The sequence below is a fragment of the Mustelus asterias genome, chromosome 19 (genome assembly GCF_964213995.1).
Source record: "Mustelus asterias chromosome 19, sMusAst1.hap1.1, whole genome shotgun sequence".
Classification (NCBI taxonomy): domain Eukaryota; kingdom Metazoa; phylum Chordata; class Chondrichthyes; order Carcharhiniformes; family Triakidae; genus Mustelus; species Mustelus asterias.
In genome coordinates this window covers 85,505,214-85,532,668 of record NC_135819.1, presented here as the reverse complement: position 1 = coordinate 85,532,668, position 27,455 = coordinate 85,505,214, and the positions used below count along the sequence as shown (strand labels likewise).

The 27,455-nt window shown below is 46.5% G+C and overlaps 1 protein-coding gene across 1 annotated transcript in view; it reads right to left on the bottom strand.

The window, feature by feature from the left end:
* LOC144507517 (protein piccolo-like) overlaps positions 1-27,455 on the bottom strand; it is a 351,797-nt gene that overhangs the window by 17,617 nt on the left and 306,725 nt on the right. Inside the window, exon 19 of the mRNA XM_078234644.1 lies at positions 19,245-19,377. Within this exon, the coding sequence (XP_078090770.1) occupies positions 19,245-19,377 (133 nt within the window). The remainder of the gene's footprint in view (positions 1-19,244; positions 19,378-27,455) is intronic.

Below are 27,455 nucleotides of genomic sequence, written 5' to 3'. Positions count from 1 at the left end.
TTCAGGGAGATATTGAATACCTCTCAATTAAAGAATCTTCCTGAGAGGAAGAGGAATTGAAAAGGAAGGAAACTGTTCCACGGCTGGACAAAGAAGTCAAAGAGGACATAAAGGCAAAATCTAGGGTACGTCAAACTGCAAAAGCCAGTGGCAAGCTGGAGGATTGGGAGAACTTTAATGTTCAGCAAAAGGCTACTAAAATTAGATGCGACGGAGCTGAGATGAACTAGGAAAGGAAATTGTCGGAAAGCATACACACAGATACTAAAAGCTTCTGTAAGTATATAAAGAGGAAGAGAATAGTGAAAGTAAATGTTGGTCCTTCAGAGGACGATGCTGGTGAGAACACAGAGATGGCGGAGGCACTGAACCAATATTTTGCCTCTGTCATCATGGTCGAGAATAATGAAGACTTTCCAAAAACTATAGTTCATGCAGAAGAACTTGGCGCAATAACCATCACTAGGGATGATGTGGAGATGCCGGCGTTGGACTGGGGTGAACACAATAAGAAGTCTCACAACACCAGGTTAAAGTCCAACAGGTTTATTTGGAATCACGAGCCTTCAAAGCGCTGTCCCTTCATCAGGTGAGTGGAGAGTTGGATTCACAAACAGGGCATATATAGACAGAGACTTAATTATAAGATAATGGTTGGAATGTGAGTCTTAACAGGTAATCAAGTCTTTACAGGTACAGACAGTGCAAGTGTCAGGGGTAAGACTCTTAGCAGTGTAGAGGATCAGAAGGACCTTGGGGTCCGGGTCCATAGGACTCTTAAATCGGCTTCACAAATGGAGGAGGTGGTTAAGAAGGCGTATGGTGTGCTGGCCTTCATCAATCGAGGGACTGAGTTTAGGAGTCCGAGGATAATGATGCAGCTTTATAAGACCCTCGTCAGACCCCACCTGGAGTACTGTGCCCAGTTCTGGTTGCCTCATTACAGAAAGGATGTGGAAGCCATAGAAAGGGTGCAGAGGAGATTTACAAGGATGTTGCCTGGATTGGGTGGCATGCCTTATGAGGATAGGTTGAGGGAGCTCGGTCTTTTCTCCTTGGAGAGACGAAGGATGAGAGGTGACCTGATAGAGGTTTCCAAATGTTGAGAGGTATAGATCGGGTGGATTCTCAGAGGCTTTTTCCCAGGGCTGAAATGGTTGCTATGAGAGGACACAGGTTAAAGGTGCTGGGGAGTAGGTACAGAGGAGATGTCAGGGGTAAGTTTTTCACTCAGAGGGTGGTGGGTGAGTGGAATCAGCTGCCATCAGTGGTGGTGGAGGCAAACGCGGTAGGGTCTTTTAAGAGACTTCTGGATGAGTACATGGGACTTAATAGGATTGAGGGTTATAGGTAAGCCTATACATAAGCCTAGGTAGGTAGGGACATGACCGGCGCAACTTGTGGGCCGAAGGGCCTGTTTGTGCTGTAGTTTTTCTATGTTCTATGTTCTAAGTGGAGAGAGGGGTAATCACAGATTAAAGAGGTGTGAATTGTCTCACGCCAGGATAGTTAGTAAAATTTTGCAAGCCCAGGCAAGTCATGGGAGTTACAGATAGTGTGACATGAACCCAAGATCCCGGTTGAGGCGGAACTTGGCTATCAGTTTCTGCTCAGCGATTCTGCATTGTTGTGCGTCTTGAAGGCCGACTTGGAGAATGTTTACCCGAAGATCGGAGGCTTAATTCCCTTGACTGCTGAAGTGTTCTCCAACAGGAAGGGAACACTCCTGCCTGGTGATTGTCATGCGGTGTCCATTCATCCGTTGTTTTAGCGTCAGCATGGTCTCACCGATGTACCACCCCTTGGGATATCCTTTCCTGCAGCATACAAGGTAGACAACGTTGGCCGAGTCGCATCAGTATGTACCGTGTACCTGGTGGGTGGTGTTCTCATGTCTGATGGTGGCATTCATGTCGATGAACCGGCACGCCTTGCAGAGGTTGCTGTGGCAGGGTTGTGTGATGTCATGGTCTTAGTTCTCCTGAAGGCTGGGTAGTTTGCGATGAACAATGGTCTGTTTGAAGGCAAATAATGGGGGTGTGGGGATGGCCTTGGCGAGATGTTTGTCTTCATTGATGACATGTTGAAGGCTCTGAAGAAGATGTTGCAGCTTCTCTGCTCTGGGGAAGTACTGGACAACGAAGGGTACTCTGTCAGCCGTGTCCTGTGTTTGTCTTCTGAGGAGGGCGGTGTGATCTTTCGCTGTGGCTGTTCTAACGAGGGCGTCTTTTAGCGTCTGTAGGTGTCTGTTGCATTCCTCCTCATCTAAGCAGATCCTCTATATAAGGAGGGCTTAGAACATAGAACATAGAACATTACAGCGCAGAACAGGCCCTTCGGCCCACGATGTTGCACCGACCAGTTAAAAAAAAACTGTGACCCTCCAACCTAAACCAATTTCTTTTCGTCCATGAACCTATCTACGGATCTCTTAAACGCCCCCAAACTAGGCGCATTTACTACTGATGCTGGCAGGGCATTCCAATCCCTCACCACCCTCTGGGTAAAGAACCTACCCCTGACATCGGTTCTATAACTACCCCCCCTCAATTTAAAGCCATGCCCCCTCGTGCTGGATTTCTCCATCAGAGGAAAAAGGCTATCACTATCCACCCTATCTAAACCTCTAATCATCTTATATGTTTCAATAAGATCCCCTCTTAGCCGCCGCCTTTCCAGCGAAAACAATCCCAAATCCCTCAGCCTCTCCTCATAGGATCTCCCCTCCATACCAGGCAACATCCTGGTAAACCTCCTCTGCACCCTCTCCAAAGCCTCCACATCCTTCCTGTAATGTGGGGACCAGAACTGCACACAGTACTCCAAGTGCGGCCGCACCAGAGTTGTGTACAGTTGCAACATAACGCTACGACTCCTAAATTCAATCCCCCTACCAATAAACGCCAAGACACCATATGCCTTCTTAACAACCTTATCTACTTGATTCCCAACTTTCAGGGATCTATGCACACATACACCTAGATCCCTCTGCTCCTCCACACTATTCAAAGTCCTCCCGTTAGCCCTATACTCAACACAACTGTTATTCCTACCAAAGTGAATTACCTCACACTTCTCCGCATTAAACTCCATCCGCCACCTCTCGGCCCAACTTTGCAACCTGTCTAAGTCTTCCTGCAGACTACGACACCCTTCCTCACTGTCTACCACACCACCGACTTTGGTGTCATCAGCAAATTTGCTAATCCACCCAACTATACCCTCATCCAGATCATTAATAAATATTACAAACAGCAGTGGCCCCAAAACAGATCCCTGAGGTACACCACTTGTAACCGCACTCCATGATGAATATTTACTATCAACCACCACCCTCTGTTTCCTATCCGCTAGCCAATTCCTGATCCAATTTCCTAGATCACCCCCAATCCCATACATCTGCATTTTCTGCAGAAGCCTACCATGGTGAACCTTATCAAACGCCTTACTAAAATCCATATATACCACGTCCACTGCCTTGCCCCCATCCACCTCCTTGGTCACTTTCTCAAAAAACTCAATAAGGTTAGTAAGGCACGACCTACCTGCCACAAAACCATGCTGACTATCACCTATCAATTCATTACTCTCCAAATAACTATAAATCCTATCCCTTATAATTTTTTCCAACATCTTGCCGACAACAGAAGTGAGACTCACCGGTCTATAATTCCCGGGGAAGTCTCTGTTCCCCTTCTTAAACAATGGGACAACATTCGCTAACCTCCAATCTTCTGGTACTATACCAGAGGCCAACGACGACCTGAAGATCAGAGCCAGAGGCGCTGCAATCACTTCTCTTGCCTCCCAGAGAATCCTTGGATAAATCCCATCTGGACCAGGGGATTTATCTATTTTCAGACCCTCCAGAATATCCTGCACATCCTCCTTATCAACTGTAATACTGTCTATTCTACTCCCTTGCAACCCAGTGTCCTCCTCAGCTATATTCATGTCCCCTTGCGTGAACACCGAAGAGAAATATTGGTTCAATGCTTCACCAATCTCCTCCGGTTCCACACATAACTTCCCTCTGCCATCTATAACTGGCCCTAAACTTGCCCTAACCAACCTTCTGTTCTTGACATACCTATAGAACGCCTTAGGATTCTCTTTAACCCTATCCGCCAAAGTCTTCTCATGTCCCCTTTTAGCCCTTCTAAGCTCGCTCTTCAACTCCCTCTTAGCCAATCTAAAGCTTTCTAGTGCACTACCCGAGTGCTCACGTCTCATCCGAACATAAGCCTCCTTTTTCTTTTTAACCAACAAAGAAACTTTTTTGGTGCACCACGGTTCCCTAGCCCTACCAATTCCTCCTTGCCTGACAGGGACATACCTATCACAGACTCGCAGTAGCTGCTCCTTGAAAAAACTCCACATGTCGGACGTTCCCAGTCCCTGTAATCTCCTAGTCCAACCTATGTTTCCTAATTCTCTCCTAATAGCCTCATAATTACCCTTCCCCCAGCTAAAACCACTGGCCCGAGGTTCATGCCTATCCCTTTCCATCACTAAGGTGAACGTAGGGGATGGCTTCTTTAATATGTTTAGGGTGCAAGCTGGAGAAGTGGAGCATTGTGAGGTTATCCATGGTCTTGCGGTACAGTGAAGTGCTGAGGTGACCGCCCTTGATAGAGATGCGTATGTCCAAGAATGCAACCGATTCTGGAGAGTAGTCCATGGTGAGTCTGATGGTGGGATGGAACTTGTTGATGTCATCATGTAGATGTCATCATGTCATCAAGAAACACAACAACGCAGAATTGCTGAGCAGAAACTGACAGCCAAGTTCCGCACACATGAGGATGGCCTCAACTGGGATCTTGGATTCATGTCACACTATTTGTCATCCCCACCATTTGGCCTGGGTTTGCAAAATCCTACTCACTGTCCTGGCTTGAGATAATTCACACATCTTTAATCTGTTATTATCCCTCTCTCAACTCGCACTGTCTGTCCCTGTAAAGACTTGATTACCTGTAAAGACTCGCATTCCAACCATTATCTTGTAATTGAGTTTATGTCTATATATGCCTTGTTTGTGAACCCAACTCTCCACTCACCTGATGAAGGAGCAGTGCTCCAAAAGCTTGTGCAATCAAATAAACCTATTGGACTTTAACCTGTTGTGAGACTTCTTACTGTGTCCATTACTTGGGAGAAGGTATTGAATAAACAAACTCCTTATAACAGGAGAGCAAAACTCTGACTCGTACTCCAGGTGTGGTCTCATCAAGGCCCTGTACAACTGGAGCAAGACTTCCCACTTTTATACTCCATCTCTTTGCAACAAAGGCAAATATTCCATTTGCCTTCCAAGTCACCTGCTACACGTTCATTTTAATATTTTGTGTTTCATTTAAGAGGGCACCCAGATCTCTGTGCGCCACAGTTTTCTGCTTTTCTATTCTGCTTACCAGACTGGATATTCTTCATATTTTACCACATTTGCTCCATGATATTGATGATATCCATGATAACCGGGTGCTCCGGTTTCCTCCCACAGTCCAAAGATGTGCGGGCTAGGTTGATTGCTCATTCTAAATTGCCCCTTAGTGTCCCAGGATGCATAGGTTAGAGGGGTTCGTGGGTAAATATGTAGGGATATGTGGATAGGGCCTGGGTGGGATTGTGTTTGGTGCAGACTCGATGGGCCAAATGGCCTCTTTCTGCACTGTAGGATTCTATGATTCTATATTCAATTTTCCAAATATTTGGTCACTCACTTAAGCTATTTGTATCCATTTGCAGATTAATTGTGTCTTTCTAATGCATTACGTTTTAACCCAGCTTGCAGAGTGATTGCAGAACTCTGATATGCAGAGGGATCTGGGTGTCTTTGTGTATGAATCACAAAAGGTTAATATGCTGGTACTTGAAGTAATTAGGAAGGCTAATAAAATGTTCCCATATCAATGTGAGGGAAATTACATATCATAGAAATCATAGAAATCATGGAAACCCTACAGTGCAGAAGGAGGCCATTCGGCCCATCGAGTCTGCACCGACCACAATCCCACCCAGGCCCTACCCCCACATATTTACCCGCTAATCCCTCTAACCTACACATCCCAGGACTCTAAGGGGCAATTTTTTTTTTAACCTGGCCAATCAACCTAACCCGCACATCTTTGGACTGTGGGAGGAAACCGGAGCACCCGGAGGAAACCCACGCAGACACGAGGAGAATGTGCAAACTCCACACAGACAGTGACCCGAGCCGGGAATCGAACCCGGGACCCTGGAGCTGTGAAGCAGCAGTGCTAACCACTGTGCTACCGTGCCGCCCATATGAAGGTAGTGAGGTTATGATTCAGTTTTACAGGACATTGGTGAGACCACATCAGAGTTCAGTGCACAGTATTGGCCATCTTCTTTAAAGGAAGGATGTAAAAGTGTTGGAAGCAGGTTTAACCTTAGAACCATAGAATCCCTCCTTCCGGCAGAAGCAGGCCATTTGGCTAATTAAATCTGCACTGAATCTCTAAAAGAGCATCCTACCCTCTCCTTCACCCTTATTGCATTGAGTTGAAAGATTGGCAGGTCATGCTACAGCTGCACAGAACCTTAGTTAGGCCACATTTGGAACATTGTGTCCAATTCTGGTCGCCACATTACCGGAAGGATCTGGATGTTTTGGAGAGGGTACAGAAGAGGTTTACCCGGTCCGAGGGGCATTAGCTATGAGGAGAGGTCGGACAAGCTTGGTTTGTTCTCACTGGAACGATGGAGGTTGAGGGGTGACCTATTAGAGGTTTACAAGATTATGAGGGGCATGACCAGAGTGGATAGTCAGATGCCCTTTCCTACATTTGAAAAGTCAAGTACTAGGGGACAATGTACAAGACATTGGTAAGGCCATTCTTGGAGTACTGTGTACAGTTCTGGTCACCCTATTATAGAAAGGATATTATTAAACTAGAAAGAGTGCAGAAAAGATTTACTAGGATTCGACTGGGACTTGATGGTTTGAGTTATAAGGAGAGGCTGGATAGACTGGGACTTTTTTCTCTGGAGCGTAGAAGGCTAAGGGGTGATCTTATAGAGGTCTATAAAATAATGAGGGGCACAGATCAGCTAGATAGTCAATATTTTTTCCCAAAGGTAGGGGAGTCTAAAACTAGAGGGCATAGGTTTAAGGTGAGAGGGGCGAGATACAAAAGTGTCCAGAGGGACAATTTTTTCACACAGAGGGTGGTGAGTGTCTGGAACAAGCTGCCAGAGGTAGTAATAGAGGCGGGTACAATTTTGTCTTTTCAAAAGCATTTAGACAGTTACATGGGTAAGATGGGTATAGAGGGATATGGGCCAAATGCGGTCAATTAGGATTAGCTTAGGGGTTTAAAAAAAAGGCAGCATGGACAAGTTGGGCCGAAGGGCCTGTTTCCATGCTGTAAACCTCAATGACTCTATATGTTTAAGTTGCATGGGGAAAAATTTAGAGGAGATGTGTGAGGCAAGTTTTTTACAAAGTGGGTGGTGAATGTTTGGAATGCGCTGCCCGGGGAGGTGGTGGGAGCAGGTACGATAGCGGCATTTAAGGGGCATCTAAGGGGCATTTAAGGGCGGCACGGTAGCACAGTGGTTAGCACTGCTGCTTCACAACTTCAGGGACCTGGGTTTGATTCCCGGCTTGGGTCACTGTCTGTGTGGAGTTTGCACATTCTCCTCGTGTCTGCTTGGGTTTCCTCCGGGTGCTCCGGTTTCCTCCCACAGTCCAAAGATGTGCGGGTTAGGTTGATTGGCCATGCTACAATTGCCGTTAGTGTCCTGGGATGCGTAGGTTAGAGGGATTAGTGGGTGGATATGGGGGTAGGGCCTGGGTGGGATTGTGGTCGATGCAGACTCGATGGGCCAAATGGCTTCTTTCTGTGCTGCAGGGTTTCTAAGATTCAAAGATCTAGACGAATACATGAATAGGATGGGAATGGAAGGATAGGGACTCCATAAGTGCATACAGTTGTTTAGATAGGAATCATGATTGGCGCAGGCCTGGAGGGCCGAAGGGCCTGTTCCTGTGCCGTACTGTTCTTTGTTCTTTACCCCCATAGGATTGAACCCGATATACTCGGACCTGGGTCCCTGGCACTGTGAGGCAGCAGTGCTAATCACTGTGCTGTCCATCCAGAATAATACCTGAAATGGGCAGGTTGTCTTATGAGGAAAGGATGGACATGTTGGGCTTGTATCTGCTGGAGTTTTGTAAGAGGCGACTTGATTGAAACATACCAAATCCTGAGGGGTCTTGATTGAGTGAATGTAGAGAGAATGTTTCCTATTGTGGGAGGACCTAGAACTGGGAGTCGCCCAGTTAAGGCAGAGAATAGGATAAGTCTTTTCTCTCAGGGGATCGTGAATCTTTGGAATTCTCTTGCTCAAAGGGCAATGGAAGCAGAGTCCTTGAATATTTTAAGGCAGAGCCAGGTAGATTCTTGATGATCAAAGGGGAGGGGTGTGAAAGATTATCAGGTATAGGCAAGAATCTGCATTTGTGGTTACAATGAGCCATGATCTTATTGAATGATGGAGCAGGCGAGAGGGGCTCAGTGGCCACTCTTGCTCCTAATTCATATGTTCCCACCCACTCCCAGCCCAGTGTCAATAATGTGCTGGGTTGGTGGCTGCTGAAATCAGCAGCCAGCAATGAAGAAGGAAAGGTCAATTTGGCTTGCTGGGAAGTCTATTGACCCGAATAGTATGTTTCATAACAAAGAACAAAGAAGAAAGAAAATTACAGCACAGGAACAGGCCCTTCGGCCCTCCAAGTCTGCACCGACCATGCTGCCCGACTGAACTAAAATCCCCTGTCCTTCCGGGGACCATATCCCCCTATTTCCATCCTATTCATGTATTTGTCAAGACACCCCTTAAAACTCACTATCGTATCTGCTTCCACTACCTCCCCCAGCAACGAGTTCCAGGCACCCACCATCCTCTGTGTCAAAAATATGCCTCATACATCTCCTTTAAATCTTGCCCCTCGCACCTTAAACCTGTGCCCCCTAGTAATTGACTCTTCCACCCTGGGAAAAAGCTTCTGATTATCCACTCTGTCCATGCCTCTCATAATCTTGTAGACTTCTATCAGGTCTCTCCTCAACCTCCATCGCTCCAGTGAGAACAAACCAAGTTTCTCCAACCTCTCTTCATAGCCAATGTCCTCCATACCAGGCAGAATCCTGGTAAATCTTTTCTGTACCCTCTCCAAAGTCTCCACATCCTTCTGGTAGTGCGGCGACCAGAATTGAACATTATATTCCAAGTGCAGCCTCACTAAGGTTCTATAAAGTTGCAACATGACTTGTCAATTTTTAAACTCAATGCCCTGGCCGATGAAGGCAAACATGCCGTATGACTTCTTGACTACCTTCTCTACCTGCGTTGCCACTTTTAATGACTTGTGTACCTGTACACCCAGATCCCTTTGCCTATCAATACTCCGAATGGTTCTGTCATTTACTGTATATTTCCTATCTGTATTAGACCTTCCAAAATGCATTACCTCACATTTTTCCGGATTAAACTCCATCTGCCATCTTTCCGCCCAACTCTCCAACCGATCTATATCCTGCTGTATCCTCTGATGGTCCTCATTGCTATCCGCAATTCGACCAACCTTTGTGTCGTCTGCAAACTTACTAATCAAACCAGTTACATTTTCCTTCAAATCATTTATATATATTACAAACAGCAAAGGTCCCAGCACTGATACCTGAGGAACACCACTTGTCACAGCCCTCCATTCAGAAACGCACCCTTCCACAGCTACCCTTTGTCTTCTGTGACCAAGTAAGAAGTCTCACAACACCAGGTTAAAGTCCAACAGGTTTATTTGGTAGCAAATACCATAAGCTTTCGGAGCAATGCTCCGAAAGCTTATGGTATTTGCTACCAAATAAACCTGTTGGACTTTAACCTGGTGTTGTGAGACTTCTTACTGTGCTTACCCCAGTCCAACGCCGGCATCTCCACATTCTGTGACCAAGCCAGTTTTGTATCCACCTTGCTAGCTCACTTCTGATCCCATGCAACTTCACCTTCTGCACCAGTCTGCCATGAGGGACCTTGTCAAAGGCCTTGCTGAAGTCCATGCAGACAACATCCACTGCCCTACCCTCATCAATTATCTTCGTCACTTCCTCAAAAAACTTGATCAAGTTAGTGAGACACGACCTCCCCTTCACAAAACCATGTTGCCTCTCACTTATATGTCCATTTAGTTCCAAGTGGGAATAAATCCTGTCTCGAAGAATCCGCCCCAATAATTTCCCTACCACTGATGTAAGGCTCACCGGCCTGTAATTACCTGGATTATTCTTGCTTAAATAAAGGAACAACATTGGCGACTCTCCAATCCTCTGGGACCTCCCCTGTAAGAAGTTTAACAACACCAGGTTAAAGTCCAACAGGTTTATTTGGTAGCAAAAGCCACACAAGCTTTCGAGGCTCTAAGCCCCTTCTTCAGGTGAGTGGGAATTCTGTTCACAAACAGAATTTATAAAGACACAGACTCAATTTACATGAATAATGGTTGGAATGCGAATACTTACAACTAATCCAGTCTTTAAGAAACAAAACAATGGGAGTGGAGAGAGCATCAAGACAGGCTAAAAAGATGTGCATTGTCTCCAGACAAGACAGCCAGTGAAACTCTGCAGGTCCACGCAACTGTGGGAGTTACAAATATTGTGACATGAACCCAATATCCCGGTTGAGGCCGTCCTTGTGTGTGCGGAACTTGGCTATCAGTTTCTGCTCAGCGACTCTGCGCTGTCGTGTGTCGCGAAGGCCGCCTTGGAGAACGCTTACCCGAATATCAGAGGCCGAATGCCCGTGACCGCATTCGGCCTCTGATATTCGGGTAAGCGTTCTCCAAGGCGGCCTTCGCGACACACGACAGCGCAGAGTCGCTGAGCAGAAACTGATAGCCAAGTTCCGCACACACAAGGACGGCCTCAACCGGGATATTGGGTTCATGTCACAATATTTGTAACTCCCACAGTTGCGTGGACCTGCAGAGTTTCACTGGCTGTCTTGTCTGGAGACAATACACATCTTTTTAGCCTGTCTTGATGCTCTCTCCACTCCCATTGTTTTGTTTCTTAAAGACTGGATTAGTTGTAAGTATTCGCATTCCAACCATTATTCATGTAAATTGAGTCTGTGTCTTTATAAATTCTGTTTGTGAACAGAATTCCCACTCACCTGAAGAAGGGGCTTAGAGCCTCGAAAGCTTGTGTGGCTTTTGCTACCAAATAAACCTGTTGGACTTTAACCTGGTGTTGTTAAACTTCTTACTGTGTTTACCCCAGTCCAACGCCGGCATCTCCACATCATGACCTCCCCTGTAGTCAGTGAAGATACAAAGATTTCTCTCAAAGCCCCAGCAGTTTCCTCTCTTGCCTCTCTCAGTATTCTAAGAACATAAGAACACAAGAAATAGGAGCAGGAGTCGGCCATCTAGCCCCTCGAGCCTGCCCCGCCGTTCAATAAGATAATGACTGACCTGATAGTGGTTTAGTTCCACTTACCCGCCCGCTCCCCATAACCCTTAATTCCCTTATTGATCAGAAATCTATCTACCTGTGACTTAAACATATTTAACGAGGTAGCCTCCACTGCTCCAATGGGCAGTGAATTCCAGAGAGTCATTACCCTCTGAGAGAAGAGGTTCCTCCTCAACTCTGTTCTAAACTGACTGCCACTTATTTTGAGGCTGTGTCCTCAAGTTCTTATTTCCTTTCTAAGTGGAAAGAATCTCTCTGCCTCTACCCTGTCTAGCCCCTTCATTATCTTATATGTCTATAAGATCTCCCCTCAGCCTTCTAAACTCCAACGAGTACAGGCCCAATCTACTCAATCTCTCCTCATAAGCTAACCCCCCATCTCCGGTATCAACCTGGTGAACCTTCTCTGTACTCCCTCCAAGGCCAATATATCCTTTTGCAAATAAGGGAACCAAAATTGCACACAGTACTCTAGTTGCGGCCTCACCAGTACCTTGTACAATTGCAGCAAGAACTCCCTGCCTTGATACTCCATCCCCTTCACGATAAAAGCCAACATTCCATTTGCCTTCTTGATCACCTGCAAACTGAGTTTTTGTGAGTCATGCTCAAGGACCACCAGGTCCCTCTGCACAGTGGCATGTTGTAATTTTTCACCATTTAAATAATAGTTCATTTTACTATTATTCCTTCCAAAGCGGATAACCTCACACTTGTCAACGTTATACTCCATCTGCCAGATCCTCGCCCACACTCGGTCCCCTCCTCCAGATCATCGATGTATATGGCAAACAGTTGAGGCCCCAGCACCGATCCCTGCGGCATGCTACTAGTCACCAACTGCCAATCAGAAAAGCACCCATTTATTCCAACTCTCTGCTTCCTGTTAGATAGCCAATCCTCAATCCATGCTAACACTGTACCCCCAACTCCGTGTACCTTAATCCTCTGCAGCAACCTTTTGTGAGGCACCTCATCGAACGCCTTCTGGAAATCCAAAAACACCACATCCACCGGTTCCCCTCTGTCAACCGCACTAGTCACATCTTCATAAAAATCCAGTAAATTTGTCAAACACGACTTTCCCTTGATGAATCCATGCTGCGTCTGCTTGATCGAACCATTTTTTTCCAGGTGAGCTGCTATTTCTTCCTTAATGATGGATTCCAGCAATTTCCCAACTACGGACGTTAAGCTAACCGGCCTGTAGTTACCCGTCTTTTGTCTACCTCCTTTTTTAAACAGTGGCGTCACATTAGCTGTTTTCCAATCAGCCGGCACTTCCCCAGAGTACAGCGAATTTTGATAAATTACAACCAACGCATCTGCTATTACTTCTGCCATTTCCTTCAGTACCCTGGGATGCATTGCATCCGGGCCCGGGGACTTGTCTACCTTTCCCATTGGCCTACCAAGCACTACCTCTTTAGTAATAGTAATCGTTTTAAGGACCTCACCCCCAACAGTCCCACAACCGTCAATTTTCGGTAAGCTATTTGTGTCCTCTACCGTGAAGACCGACACAAAAAACTTGTTTGAGGCCTTGGCCATTTCCTCGTTTCCCATTATTAAATCCCCCTTCTCGTCTTCTAAGGGTCCAACATTTACTTTAGCTACTCTTTTCCTTTTTATATATTTGTAAAAACTTTTACTATCAGTTTTTATATTTTGTGCTAGTTTAGTTTCATAATCTATCTTTCCTTTCTTTATCGCTTTCTTAGTAGTTCTTTGTTGTTTTTTAAAGCTTTCCCAATCTTCTAATTCCCCACTAGTTTTGGCCACTCTGTACGCATCGCTTTTTAATTTAATACTCTCTTTTATTTCCTTATTTATCCACGGCTGGTTATCCCTTTTCTTACATTCCTTCTTTCGAACCATAGAACCATAGAAAATTACAGCTCTGAAACAGGCCTTTTGGCCTTTCTTGTCTGTGCCGAACCATTTTTTGCCTAGCACTGACCTGCACTTGGACCATATCCCTCCACACCCCTCTCATCCATGAACCCGTCCAAGTTTTTCTTAAATGTTAAAAGTGACCCCGCATTTACCACTTTATCCGGCAGCTCATTCCACACTTCCACCACTCTCTGCATGAAGAAGCCCCTCCTAATATTCCCTTTAAACTTTTCTCCTTTCACCCTTAACCCATGCCCTCTGGTTTTTTTTCTCCCCTAGCCTCAGCGGAAAAAGCCTGCTTGCATTCACTCTATCTATAGGTCTGAGATGTGTCTATTTTAATGCCAGGAGTGTAGTGAATAAAGTGGATGAGCTTAGAGCGTGGATTGCTGCTTCGAATTGTGATGTGGTGGCCATTACGGAGACTTGGATGTCTCAGGGACAGGACTGGGTGCTTCAGGTGCCGGGTTTTAGATGTTTCAGGAAGGACAGGGAGGGAGGCAAGAGAGGGGGGGGAGTGGCACTGTTGATCAGGGATAGTGTCACGGCTGTAGAGAAGGTGGACGCCGTGGAGGGATTGACTACGGAGTCTCTGTGGGTGGAGGTTAGGAACAGGAAGGGGTCGGTAACTTTGCTGGGTGTTTTCTATAGGCCGCCCAATAGTAACAGAGATGTTGAGGAGCAGATGGGGAAACAGATCCTGGAGAGATGTAGGAATAACAGAGTTGTCGTGATGGGAGATTTTAATTTCCCAAACATAGATTGGAATATCCCTAGGGCTAGGGGTTTGAATGGAGAGGAGTTTGTTAGGTGTGTCCAGGAGAGTTTCCTGACACAGTATGTGGATAAGCCTACTAGAGGAGAGGCTGTACTTGATCTGGTGCTGGCTAATGAACCTGGACAGGTGGAGGATCTCTCGGTGGGTGAGCATCTTGGGGATAGCGATCATAATTCTATCTCCTTCACGATAGCATTGGAAAGAGATAGGATCAGGCAGGCTAGGAAAGTGTTTCTCTGGAGTAAAGGGAAATACAGTGTCATCAGGGAGGAAATTAGACGGGTAAATTGGAAGGAGGCATTCTTGGGGAAAAGTACCGAAGGAAAGTGGAGGATTTTCAAGGAATGTTTGTCTGGAGCTCTGCATGACAACGTTCCGATGAGACAGGGGGGTGTTGGTAGGGTACGGGAACCGTGGTGCACGAAGGTTGTGATGAACCTGGTGAATAAGAAAAGAGAGGCGTACAGAAGGTTCAGAGAGCTAGGAGGTGTTAAGGATTTAGAGGAGTATACGGGATGTAGGAAGGAGCTTAAGAAGGAAATTAGGAGAGCGAGAAGGGGTCATGAGAAGACCTTGGCGGGTAAGATTAAGGAGAATCCCAAGGCTTTCTACAAATATGTCAAGAGTAAAAGGATGAGATGTGAAGGCATAGGACCCTTAAAAGGTGAAGGGGGAAAAGTTTGTGCGGAACCGTTAGAAATGGCGGAGGTGCTTAATGAATACTTTACCTCGGTATTCACGGTGGAAAGGGATCTGGGTGGTTGTACTGCTGGTTTGCGGTGGACAGAAAGGATCGAGCATGTGGACATAAAGAAAGAGGATGTGTTGGAACTATTGAATGGCATCAAGGTTGGTAAGTCGCCGGGACCGGATGGGATGTACCCCAGGTTACTGTGGGAGGCGAGGGAGGAGATTGCGGAGCCTTTGGCGATGATCTTTGCATCGTCGATGGAGACGGGAGAGGTTCCGGAGGATTGGAGGATTGCAGATGTGGTCCCTATATTCAAGAAAGGGAACAGGGACAGCCCGGGAAATTACCGACCGGTGAGTCTAACCTCAGTGGTTGGTAAGTTGATGGAGAGGATCCTGAGAGACAGGATTTATGATCATCTAGAGAAGTTTAGTATGATCAAAAGTAGTCAGCACGGCTTTGTCAAGGGCAGGTCGTGCCTTACGAGCCTGGTTGAGTTCTTTGAAAATGTGACCAAACACATTGACGAAGGAAGAGCGGTGGATGTGGTCTATATGGACTTCAGCAAGGCGTTCGATAAGGTCCCCCATGCAAGACTTCTTGAGAAAGTGAGAGGGCATGGGATCCAAGGGGCTGTTGCCTTGTGGATCCAGAACTGGCTTGCCTGCAGAAGGCAGAGAGTGGCTGTGGAGGGGTCTTTCTCTGCATGGAGGTCAGTGACCAGTGGAGTGCCCCAGGGATCTGTTCTGGGACCCTTGCTGTTTGTCATTTTCATAAATGACCTGGATGAGGAAGTGGAGGGATGGGTTGGTAAGTTTGCTGACGACACCAAGGTAGGTGGTGTTGTGGATAGTTTGGAGGGATGTCAGAAGTTGCAGCGAGACATAGATAGAATGCAAGACTGGGCAGAGAAATGGCAGATGGACTTCAACCCGGATAAGTGTAAGGTGATCCATTTTGGCAGATCCAATGGGATGAAGCAGCAGTATAATATGAAGGGTACCATTCTTAGCAATGTAGAGGATCAGAAGGACCTTGGGGTCCGGGTCCATAGGACTCTTAAATCGGCCTCGCAGGTGGAGGATGCGGTCAAGAAGGCGTACGGCGTACTAGCCTTCATTAATCGAGGGATTGAGTTTAGGAGTCGGGAGATAATGCTGCAGCTTTATAGGACCCTGGTTAGACCCCACTTGGAGTACTGCGCGCAGTTCTGGTCACCTCATTACAGGAAAGATGTTGAAGCCATTGAAAGGGTGCAGAGGAGATTTACAAGGATGTTGCCTGGATTGGGGGGCATGCCTTATGAGGATAGGTTGAGGGAGCTTGGTCTCTTCTCCCTGGAGAGACGAAGGATGAGAGGTGACCTGATAGAGGTTTACAAGATGTTGAGAGGTCTGGATAGGGTAGACTCTCAGAGGCTATTTCCAAGGGCTGAAATGGTTGCTACGAGAGGACACAGGTTTAAGGTGCTGGGGGGTAGGTACAGAGGAGATGTCAGGGGTAAGTTTTTCACTCAGAGGGTGGTGGGTGAGTGGAATCGGCTGACGTCGGTGGTGGTGGAGGCAAACTCGTTGGGGTCTTTTAAGAGACTTCTGGATGAGTACATGGGATTTAATGGGATTGAGGGCTATAGATAGGCCTAGAGGTAGGGATATGATCAGCGCAACTTGTGGGCCGAAGGGCCTGTTTGTGCTGTGGCTTTCTATGTTCTATGTTCTATGTTCTGTCGTTTACAGTTCAGAGCCACCTGACTGTGATATACCCACATAATAAAAGCAAATTACTGCAGATGCTGGAATCTGAAACAAAAAGAGAAAATGCTGGAAAATCTCAGCAGGTCTGGCAGCATCTGTAAGGGGAGAAAAGAGCTGAAGTTTCGAGTCCAGATGACCCTTTGTCAAAGCTAAAAGACATAGAAAGTGGGAGATATTTATACTGTACAAAGAACAAAGAAAATTACAGCATAGGAACAGGCCCTTCGGCCCTCCAAGCCTGTGCTGACCATGCTGCCTGACTTAACTAAAACCCCCTACCCTTCAAAGAAAATGTAGGGGGAGGGAATGAAAGATGAGTCATTTCCACAGAAACCAGGGGAAAGGCTGCTAATGGGAGTCCATAGAGAGAATAAAGGGTGTGAATGGCCAAATGGCAGAGAAGCTGAAATCAGCTTCTCAGCACGGATTCGTGAAGGGCAAGTCGTGCCTCACAAATTTGATTGAATTTTTTGAGGAGGTAACTAAGTGTGTTGATGAAGGTAGGGCAGTTGATGTCATATACATGGATTTTAGTAAGGCGTTTGATAAGGTCCCCCATGGTCGGCTTATGATGAAAGTAAGGAGGTGTGGGACAGAGGGAAAGTTGGCCGATTGGATAGGTAACTGGCTATCTGATCGAAGACAGAGGGTGGTGGTGGATGGAAAATTTTCGGACTGGAGGCAGGAATTGCTAGCGGAGTGCCACAGGGATCAGTGCTTGGTCCTCTGCTCTTTGTGATTTTTATTAATGACTTAGAGGAGGGGGCTGAAGGGTGGATCAGTAGATTTGCTGATGACACCAAGATTGGTGGAGTAGTGGATGAGGTGGAGGGCTGTTGTAGGCTGCAAAGAGACATAGATAGGATGCAAAGCTGGGCTGAAAAATGGCAAATGTAGTTTAACCCTGATAAATGTGAGGTGATTCATTTTGGTAGGACTAATTTAAATGTGGATTACATGCTCAAAGGTAGGGTTCTGAAGACTGTGGAGGAACAGAGAGATCTTGGGATCCATATCCACAGATCTCTAAAGGTTGCCACTCAAGTGGATAGAGCTGTGAAGAAGGCCTATAGTGTGTTAGCTTTTATTAACAGGGGGTTGGACTTTAAGAGCCGTGGGGTTATGCTGCAACTGTACAGGACCTTGGTGAGACCACATTTGGAATATTGTGTGCAGTTCTGGTCACCTCACTATAAGAAGGATGTGGAAGCGCTGGAAAGAGTGCAGAGGAGATTTACCAGGATGCTGCCTGGTTTGGAGGGTAGGTCTTATGAGGAAAGGTTGAGGGAGTTAGGGCTGTTCTCTCTGGAGTGGAGGAGGCTGAGGGGAGACTTAATAGAGGTTTATAAAATGATGAAGGGGATAGATAGAGTGAACGTTCAAAGACTATTGCCTCGGGTGGATGGAGCTATTACAAGGGGGCATAACTATAGGGTTTATGGTGGGAGATATAGGAAGGATATCAGAGGTAGGTTCTTTACGCAGAGAGTGGTTGGAGTATGGAATGGACTGCCTGCAGTGATAGTGGAGTCAGACACTTTAGGAACATTTAAGCGGTTATTGGATAGGCACATGGAGCACACCAGGATGATAGGGAGTGGGATAGCTTGATCTTGGTTGCAGATAAAGCTTGGCACAACATCGTGGGCTGAAGGGCCTGTTCTGTGCTGTACTGTTCTATGTTCTATGCTGTGACAGATGAAGATGTGGGTAGTGCCCTTCAGTCTGCAGCAGGAAGGCAAGAAAATGTACTTAAAAAGTTCCAGCAGTGTAGATTATTCTTTCATAGGATGTGGGCGTTGCTGGCTTGGCCAGCGTTTGTTGCCCATATCTAATTACCCTTGAGAAGGTAGTGGTGAACTGCCTTCTTGAACCATTGCAGTCCATGTAGTGTCGGTACTCCCAAATGCTGTTAGGGAGGGAATATCAGATTTTGACCCAGTGACAGTAAAGGAACAGTGATACATTTCCAAATGAGGATGGTGAATGACTTGGAGGGGAACATGTCGGTCATGGTTTTCCCATACATCTGCTGCCCTCGTCCTTCAAGGTCATAGAGGTCATGGGTTTGGAAGGTGCTGTTGCAGAAGCCTTGCTGAGTTGCTGCAGTGCATCTTGTAGATGGAACTCACTGCTGCCACTTTGCGTCGATGGTGAAATGTCAGAATGGTCGGAAAGCCAATCCACCACAACTCTCCAGAATGTTACCAGCCCCCTAACTGCCTTCCTACCTCCTGGAGCTGGTACAGTGTACAATGTCTGAGGTATGACAGGTAGAATTGCCTGTAATTACTTGATCTAATAAAATAAAATGGCTGTCAATTGTTAAGTGGGATGATGAATGAAATATTAATGCTGTAGATATCGGTAACTTCACAATTACTGGAGTTGTAACTTTTGTCAGACTTTAAGTTAGTTTATTAATCAGGCAGTTTAAGAATAATTATTTGCATGATGATAATCTGAGAAAAGGCCGGATGTTTATGCGACTATATTGGTGTTTTATAAATTACTCAGTCAGCACTTACATTCTATATGAAGATGCTGAACTTCACAACATGAAACAGTAAAACTCTCTCATAATTTAATTTAAAACTCAATATGTTCAGTTAACTTACATTTGAGAGGTTGTGAATACAGTGAACTCCTCTCCTGGCATGCTGCCCTCACTGTTTACACTGTAGCCACTTCCAACACTGCTGATAGATGACGCAGTGGAAACAGAAGGCTCCGTATTCCTGGTGGACTTTGCTATATAGAGAGCAGAACAATGGGTTAACTCAAAATTTAAAAATCACCTCTCAGTCCAAATGTTGCCATTTCCATTAGACACAAGGTTTGTTAAAATTTACTCATTCATGGCAAGGCCAACATTTATTACCCACTCCTTTCAACTTCAAACTTCAACTTTAACCCATTCCAAATGACCCTGGAGAAGATGATGGTGAGCTACTTTTTTGAATTCAATGGAATAGCTTGCTCGGCCAATTCAGAGGGCAGTCACCAGTCAACCATATGGTTGTGGGTCTGAAATCACTCAAAGGCCAGACTAGGTAAGGACGCCAGATTTCCTTCCTTGGAGAACATTAGTGAACCAAATGGGTTTTACAACAATCCAGTGATTACGCAATCACCTTTATTGAACCTGCTTCTTTTCCAGGGTTCCTTAATTATCTGAATTTAAATTTCCCACTTCCGGTGATGGGATTTGAATTTATGTCGAGATATTAAAACAATCCTGTAATCATAACCACCAATAGTCCCTTAAAGTGTGAAAAATCTGAAAACACAATGAAGGTGAGGAGAACAGTTAAACTTCATTGTAATAAAAGCTTGTCGTTATAAACCTCCTGTCCCAACAATAACCTTCTGAAGCTCTAATTATATTCCAACAAAATTACAACTTCTAATAAGAAGGATATTAAGTAAATCTTTTAAATTGCTTAATTAACTTCACCTCTATAGAGTACAAGATATACTTCTCAATTAATGAATGCTTTAATCATAATATTGTGGCCCTCAGCTTCAACAGTGCAAATCTCAATCGACATCATGTTTTATATAATCAAATTTCCGTTATTCACATATTGATAATTTAGATTACTGGAATTCATTTTTATCAGAGTCTGTTCATTAAAATATTATCTTCAACTTAGGATGAGTTACATATTATAATTGACGTATTATAGATGCACAGAATACATCATGTCATTTGGGAGGTAGATATTATCATGAGTGATAAACATTAAAGTGAACACCAACAATTCCTGACCCTGCTGTTCCATTTGTGAACTCTGAAAATCACATTCCTTCATGGAAAAATAGTCGTTAGTTTTAATTTAGAAACATAAAAGCAGGAGTAGGTCATTTGGCCCATTGAGTCTGTTTTGTCTTTATCATAGAAATCATAGAAACCCGACAGTGAAGGAGGAGGCCATTCGGCCCATCGAGTCCGCACCGACCACAATCCCACCCAGGCCCTACCCCCACTATCCCCACATTTACCCGCTAATCCCTCTAACCTACGCATCTCAGGACTCGAAGGGGCAATTTTTAACCTGGCCAATCAACCTAATCCGCATATCTTTGGACTGTGGGAGGAAACCCACGCAGACACGAGGAGAATGTGCAAACTCCACACAGACAGTGACCCAAGCCGGGAATCGAACCCAGGTCCCCAGAGCTGTGAAGCAGCAGTGCTAACCATTGTGCTACCGTGCCGCCCCACTGAAAGTTAAAGGAAATGTATTTTATTGGGAAAAGTATTCATTGGGCCCGATTTTACCATTTTCATTCTAAGTGCTGAATCTGGGTGTAATGCAGATCCGATTTGGAAATCTGCTTTCAGGCGCCCCCATACGCACTCAGCCATCTCCAGTCCCATTCGCGCTGTGGGCAGGGCTTAAAAGCGCGCCCGTGTCAGATCACTCCCGGGCCGCAGAAAGCAGAGAAAGTGGCCTGGGAACGAAAAGCGGGAGCGATGGCCCCCACACACATCACTGTCCCCCTTATCCACCCCCCCCCCATTACCCACACACATCACTGTCCCCCTTATCCACCCCCTCCACTACCCACACACATCACTGTCCCCCTTATCCACCCCCTCCACTACCCACACACATCACTGTCCCCCTTATCCACCCCCCCATTACCCACACACATCACTGTCCCCCTTATCCACCCCCCCATTACCCACACACATCACTGTCCCCCTTATCCACCCCCCCATTACCCACACACATCACTGTCCCCCTTATCCACCCCCCCATTACCCACACACATCACTGTCCCCCTTATCATTCCCCTCAACTACCCAGACCGATCGCCACCCCTACCCCCCTCCCCCCTCCCACCGATCACCTGCAGAGTGGCAGCGGACCCCCAGCCCCCCCACCCGTGCCCCCACCAGAGATATATCTGCCCCCCCAACCAGAGATCCGTCTGCCACCCCCCCCCCCGCCCCCCCCCGCAACCAGGGATTCATCTGCCCCTCCCCCGTCAGAGATCCGTCTTCCCCCCTCCACCAGGGATCCATCGCCTCCGCCGCCCCCCCCCCCCCGCCCCGCCGCCTGAAATACATCTTACCTGTCTCCTTCCTCCCCCCCCTCCCCACCGACAACGATCTGGCCTCAGTCATTCCCCCCCCACAGAGAATGGTCTGGCCTCACTCACCACCCCATCCCCCCACCCCCAGAGGATCTTTTGACCTGCCTCCCCCTCCCTCCCCACTAGACAACGATCAGCCGTCCCCCTCTTCCACCAAAGATACATCTGACCCTCCACCTCCTCACCCCCCCCACCACACAACAATCTGGCCTCACTCCCGCCCCCCAACCAGAGAATGATCTGGCCCACCTCCCCCCTCCCCCCCACCACCGATCTGAGTCAGGGAGCCGTTGGAAGCTCTGAACGTGCTCTTCAGCAGCTGGAGCGCCCGATTCAGACTTTTATTTAGAAGGTCCATTACGGAGCGGTTCCAGATTGGCAAACGCGGTGGTAAAGAGGGAAATGCTGATAAAATTGGGCGGGCAGTTCATTAATTCAATTTAAATGCATGCAAATGCATGCCTGTTTTGGGCGCGAATCGAATCGCCGCCATTCCCGGGTTTCGGGAAAGTGGCAATCTGCTCGGAGGCGGGCGCGGATCATGTTAATGGCCTCAAACCCGACTTTACCACATTTTCATGCCCAAAAACGGGCGCGACACAATGGTAAAATTGGGCCCATTATTTCAAACTAGATCTGTTATCATCGAAATCATCAATTATAAATTTAAGACATGTCAGGAGAGGACAGTGAGTGGAATGTCTGGCTTGTCATATGTCGGGAGTTCTGGGCGCTGCCAGTGTCCAAGCTGACCACATGTGCAGGAAGCTGCAGAAGCTAGAGTTCCGGGTTTCGGAGCTGGAGCAGCGGCTGGAGACACAGTGAAGCATCCGCGAGGCTGAGATTTACGTGGATAGCACATTTAGAGAGGGGTGTTCACACCACAGCTAAAGGGACTAAAGGAAAGAAGAGAATGGGTAACCACTAGCAGTCCAGAAAGAACAGGCAGGTAGTGCAGGAGTCACCAGGGGTCCCGCTCACTAACTGGTATTCCATTTCGGAAACGGGTACCTCAGAGGAGTGCAGTTAGAGCCCAACTTCTGGCACCACAAGCGGCTTGTGGTGCTAAATTGGGGGAAGGCTAATTACAACAATATTAGGCAGGAACTGAAGAATGCAGATTGGGGACAGATGTTTGAGGGCAAATCAACATCTGGCATGTGGGAGGCTTTCAAGTGTAAGTTGATAGGGATTCAGGACCGGCACATTCCTGTAAGGATGGAGGATAAGTATGGCAAGTTTCAGGAACCTTGGATAACGAGAGATATTGTGAACCTAGTCAAAGAGAACAAGGAAGCATTTGTCAAAGCTAGGAGGCTGGGAACACACAAAACAAGTGTGGAATACAAGGAAAGTAGAAAGAAACTTAAGCAAGGAGCATGAATGGCTAAAAGAGGTCAGGAAAAGTCATTGGCCAGCAGGATTAAGGAAAGTCCCAAGGCTTTTTATACATATATAAAGAGCAAAAGGATAACTAGGGACAGGGTTGGCCCACTCAAGGACAGGGGAGGAAATCTATTTGTGGAGCCAGAGGAAATAGGCGAGGTATTAAATGAGTACTTTGTGTCAGTATTCACCAAACAGAAGGACTTGGTGGATAATGAGTCTGGGAAAGGATGTGTAGATAGCTTGAGTCATGTTGAGATCAAAAAGGAGGAGGTATTGGGGTTCTTGAGAAACATTAACCATAGAACCATAGAAAATTACAGCTCAGAAACAGGCCTTTTGGCCCTTCTTGTCTGTGCCGAACCATTTTTTGCCGAGTCCCACTGACCTGCACTTGGACCATATCCTTCCAAGAACAAAGAACAGTACAGCACAGGAAACAGGCCCTTCGGCCCTCCAAGCCTGTGCCGCTCCTTGGTCCAACTAGACCAATCGTTTGTATCCCTCCATTCCCAGGCTGCTCATGTGACTATCCAGGTAAGTCTTAAACGATGTCAGCGTGCCTGCCTCCACCACCCTACTTGGCAGCGCATTCCAGGCCCCCACCACCCTCTGTGTAAAAAATGTCCCTCTGATATCTGAGTTATACTTCGCCCCTCTCAGCTTGAGCCCGTGACCCCTCGTGATCGTCACCTCCGACCTGGGAAAAAGCTTCCCACTGTTCACCCTATCTATACCCTTCATAATCTTGTACACCTCTATTAGATCTCCCCTCATTCTCCGTCTTTCCAAGGAGAACAACCTCAGTCTACCCAATCTCTCCTCATAGCTAAGACCCTCCATACCAGGCAACATCCTGGTAAACCTTCTCTGCACTCTCTCCAACGCCTCCACGTCCTTCTGGTAGTGCGGCGACCAGAACTGGACGCAGTATTCCAAATGTGGCCTAACCAGCATTCTATACAGCTGCATCATCAGACTCCAGCTTTTATACTCTATACCCCGTCCTATAAAGGCAAGCATACCATATGCCTTCTTCACCACCTTCTCCACCTGTGTTGCCACCTTCAAGGATTTGTGGACTTGCACACCTAGGTCCCTCTGTGTTTCTATACTCCTGATGACTCTGCCATTTATTGTATAACTCCTCCCTACATTATTTCTTCCAAAATGCATCACTTCGCATTTATCCGGATTAAACTCCATCTGCCACCTCTCCGCCCAATTTTCCAGCCTATCTATATCCTGCTGTATTGCCCGACAATGCTCTTCGCTATCCGCAATTCCAGCCATCTTCGTGTCATCCGCAAAATTGCTGATTACACCAGTTACACCTTCTTCCAAATCATTTATATATATCACAAATAGCAGAGGTCCCAGTACAGAGCCCTGCGGAACACCACTGGTCACAGACCTCCAGCCGGAAAAAGACCCTTCGACCACTACCCTCTGTCTCCTATGGCCAAGCCAGTTCTCCACCCATCTAGCCACTTCTCCTTGTATCCCATGAGCCTTACCCTTCTTAACCAACCTGCCATGTGGGACTTTGTCAAATGCCTTACTGAAATCCATATAGACGACATCCACGGCCCTTCCTTCATCAACCGTTTCTGTCACTTCCTCAAAAAACTCCACCAAATTTGTAAGGCACGACCTCCCTCTTACAAAACCATGCTGTCTGTCACTAATGAGATTGTTCCATTCTAAATGCACATACATCCTGTCTCTAAGAATCCTCTCCAACAACTTCCCTACCACGGACGTCAAGCTCACCGGTCTATAATTTCCTGGGTTATCCCTGCTACCCTTCTTAAACAACGGGACCACATTCGCTATCCTCCAATCCTCAGGGACCTCACCCGTGTCCAAAGAAGCGACAAAGATTTCCGTCAGAGGCCCAGCAATTTCATCTCTCGTCTCCCTGAGCAGTCGAGGATAGATGCCATCAGGCCCTGGGGCTTTGTCAGTTTTAATGTTCCCTAAAAAACCTAACACTTCCTCTCTTGTAATGGAGATTTTCTCTAACGGGTCAACACCTCCCTCCGAGACACTCCCGGTTAACACGCCCCTCTCCTTCGTGAATACCGATGCAAAGTATTCATTTAGGATCTCCCCTTTTCCCTTGGGTTCGAAGCATAATTCCCCTCCTTTGTCCCTGAGAGGTCCACACCCCTCTCATCCATGAACCCGTCCAAGTTTTTCTTAAATGTTAAAAGTGACCCCGCATTTACCACTTGATCCGGCAGTTCATTCCACACTCCCACCACTCTCTGCGTGAAGAAGCCCCCCCTAATATTCGCTTTAAACTTTTCTCCTTTCACCCTTAACCCATGCCCTCTGGTTTTTTTCTCGCCTAGCCTCAGTGGAAAAAGCCTGCTTGCATTCACTCTATCTATACCCATCAAAATCTTATACACCTCTATCAAATCTCCCCTCATTCTTCTATGCTCCAGGGAATAAAGTCCCAACCGATTCAATCTCTCTCTGTAACTCAGCTTCTCAAGTCCCGGCAACATCCTTGTGAACCTTCTCTGCACTCTTTCAACCTTATTTACATCCTTCCTGTAACTAGGTGACCAAAACTGTAATTCGGCCTCACCAATGCCTTATATAGCCTTACCATAACACTCCAACTTTTATACTCAATACTCTGATTTATAAAGGCCAATGTACCAAAGGCACTCTTTACAACCCTATCCACCTGTGACGTCACTTTTAGGGAATTCTGTACCTGTATTCCCAGATCCCTCTGTTCAACTGCACTCTTCAGAGTCCTACCATTTACCCTGTACGTTCTACTTTGGTTCGTCCTTCCAAAGTGCAATATCTCACACTTGTCTGCGTTAAATTCCACTTGCCATTTTTCAGCCCATTTTTCGAGTTGGTCCAAATCCCTCTGCAAGCTTTGAAAACCTTCCTCACTGTCCACTACACCTCCAATCTTTGTATCATCAGCAAATTTGCTGATCCAATTTACCACATTATCATCCAGATCATTGATATAGATGACAAACAACAATGGACCCAACACCGATCCCTGCAGCACACCACTAGTCACAGGCCTCCACTCAGAGAAGCAATCCTCCACAACCACTCTCTGGCTTCTTCCATTGATGTGGAGATGCCGGCGTTGGACTGGGGTAAGCACAGGAAGAAGTCTCACAACACCAGGTTAAAGTCCAACAGGTTTATTTGGTAGCAAATACCATAAGCTTTCGGAGCACTGCTCCTTCGTCAGATGGGGTGGATATCTGCTCTCAAACAGACAATGTGGGTGGAGGGAGCATTCAACACAGGTTAAAGTGATGTGTATTGTCTCCAGACAGAACAGCTGGTGAGATTCTACAAGCCCAGGAGGCAAGCTGTGGGGGTTACTGATAATGTGACATAAATGCAACATCCCGGTTTAGGCCGTCCTCATGTGTGCGGAACTTGGCTATCATATATTGATTGTCTGTACCTTTAAGACCTGGCTGGCTTTAGAGATTCGCATTCTAATTAGTATTCTGTAACTTGATTTCTGTGTCTGTGCACTGTTTGAGAGCAGATAGCCACTCCATCTGACGAAGGAGCAGTGCTCCGAAAGCTTATGGTATTTGCTACCAAATAAACCTGTTGGACTTTAACCTGGTGTTGTGAGACTTCTTACTGTTCTTCCATTGAGCCAGTGTCTAATCCAATTTACTACCTCCCCATGTATACCTAGCGACTGAACCTTCCTAACTAACCTCCCATGAGGGACCTTGTCAAAGGCCTTGCTGAAATCCAGGTAGACAACATCCACCGCCTTCCCTTCATCCACTTTCCTGGTAACCTCCTCGAAAAACTCTAATTGATTGGTCAAACATGACCTACCACGCACAAAGCCATGTTGACTCTCCCTAATAAGTCCCTGTCTATCCAAATATTTGTAGATCCTATCCCTTATCACACTTTCCAATAACTTGTCCACCACTGACGTCAAACTTACTGGCCGATAATTTCCCGGATTTCTTTTTGAACTTTTTTTAAACAACGGAACAACATGAGCCACCCTCCAATCATCCGGCACCTCCCCCGTGAAGACTGACATTTTAAATATGTCTGCCAGGGCCCCTGCAAGTTCAACACTAGCTTCCCTCAAGGTCCGAGGGAATACCCTGTCCGGTCCTGGGGATTTATCCACTCTGATTTGCCTCCAGGCAGCAAGCACCTCCTCCCCTGTAATCTGTAAAGGTTCCATGACCTCCCTACCTGTTTGCCCTATTTCCGTAGACTCCATGCCCATTTCCTCAGTAAATACGAATGCAAAAAAACCTTTTAGTATCTCCCCCATCTCTTTTGGTTCCATACACAGT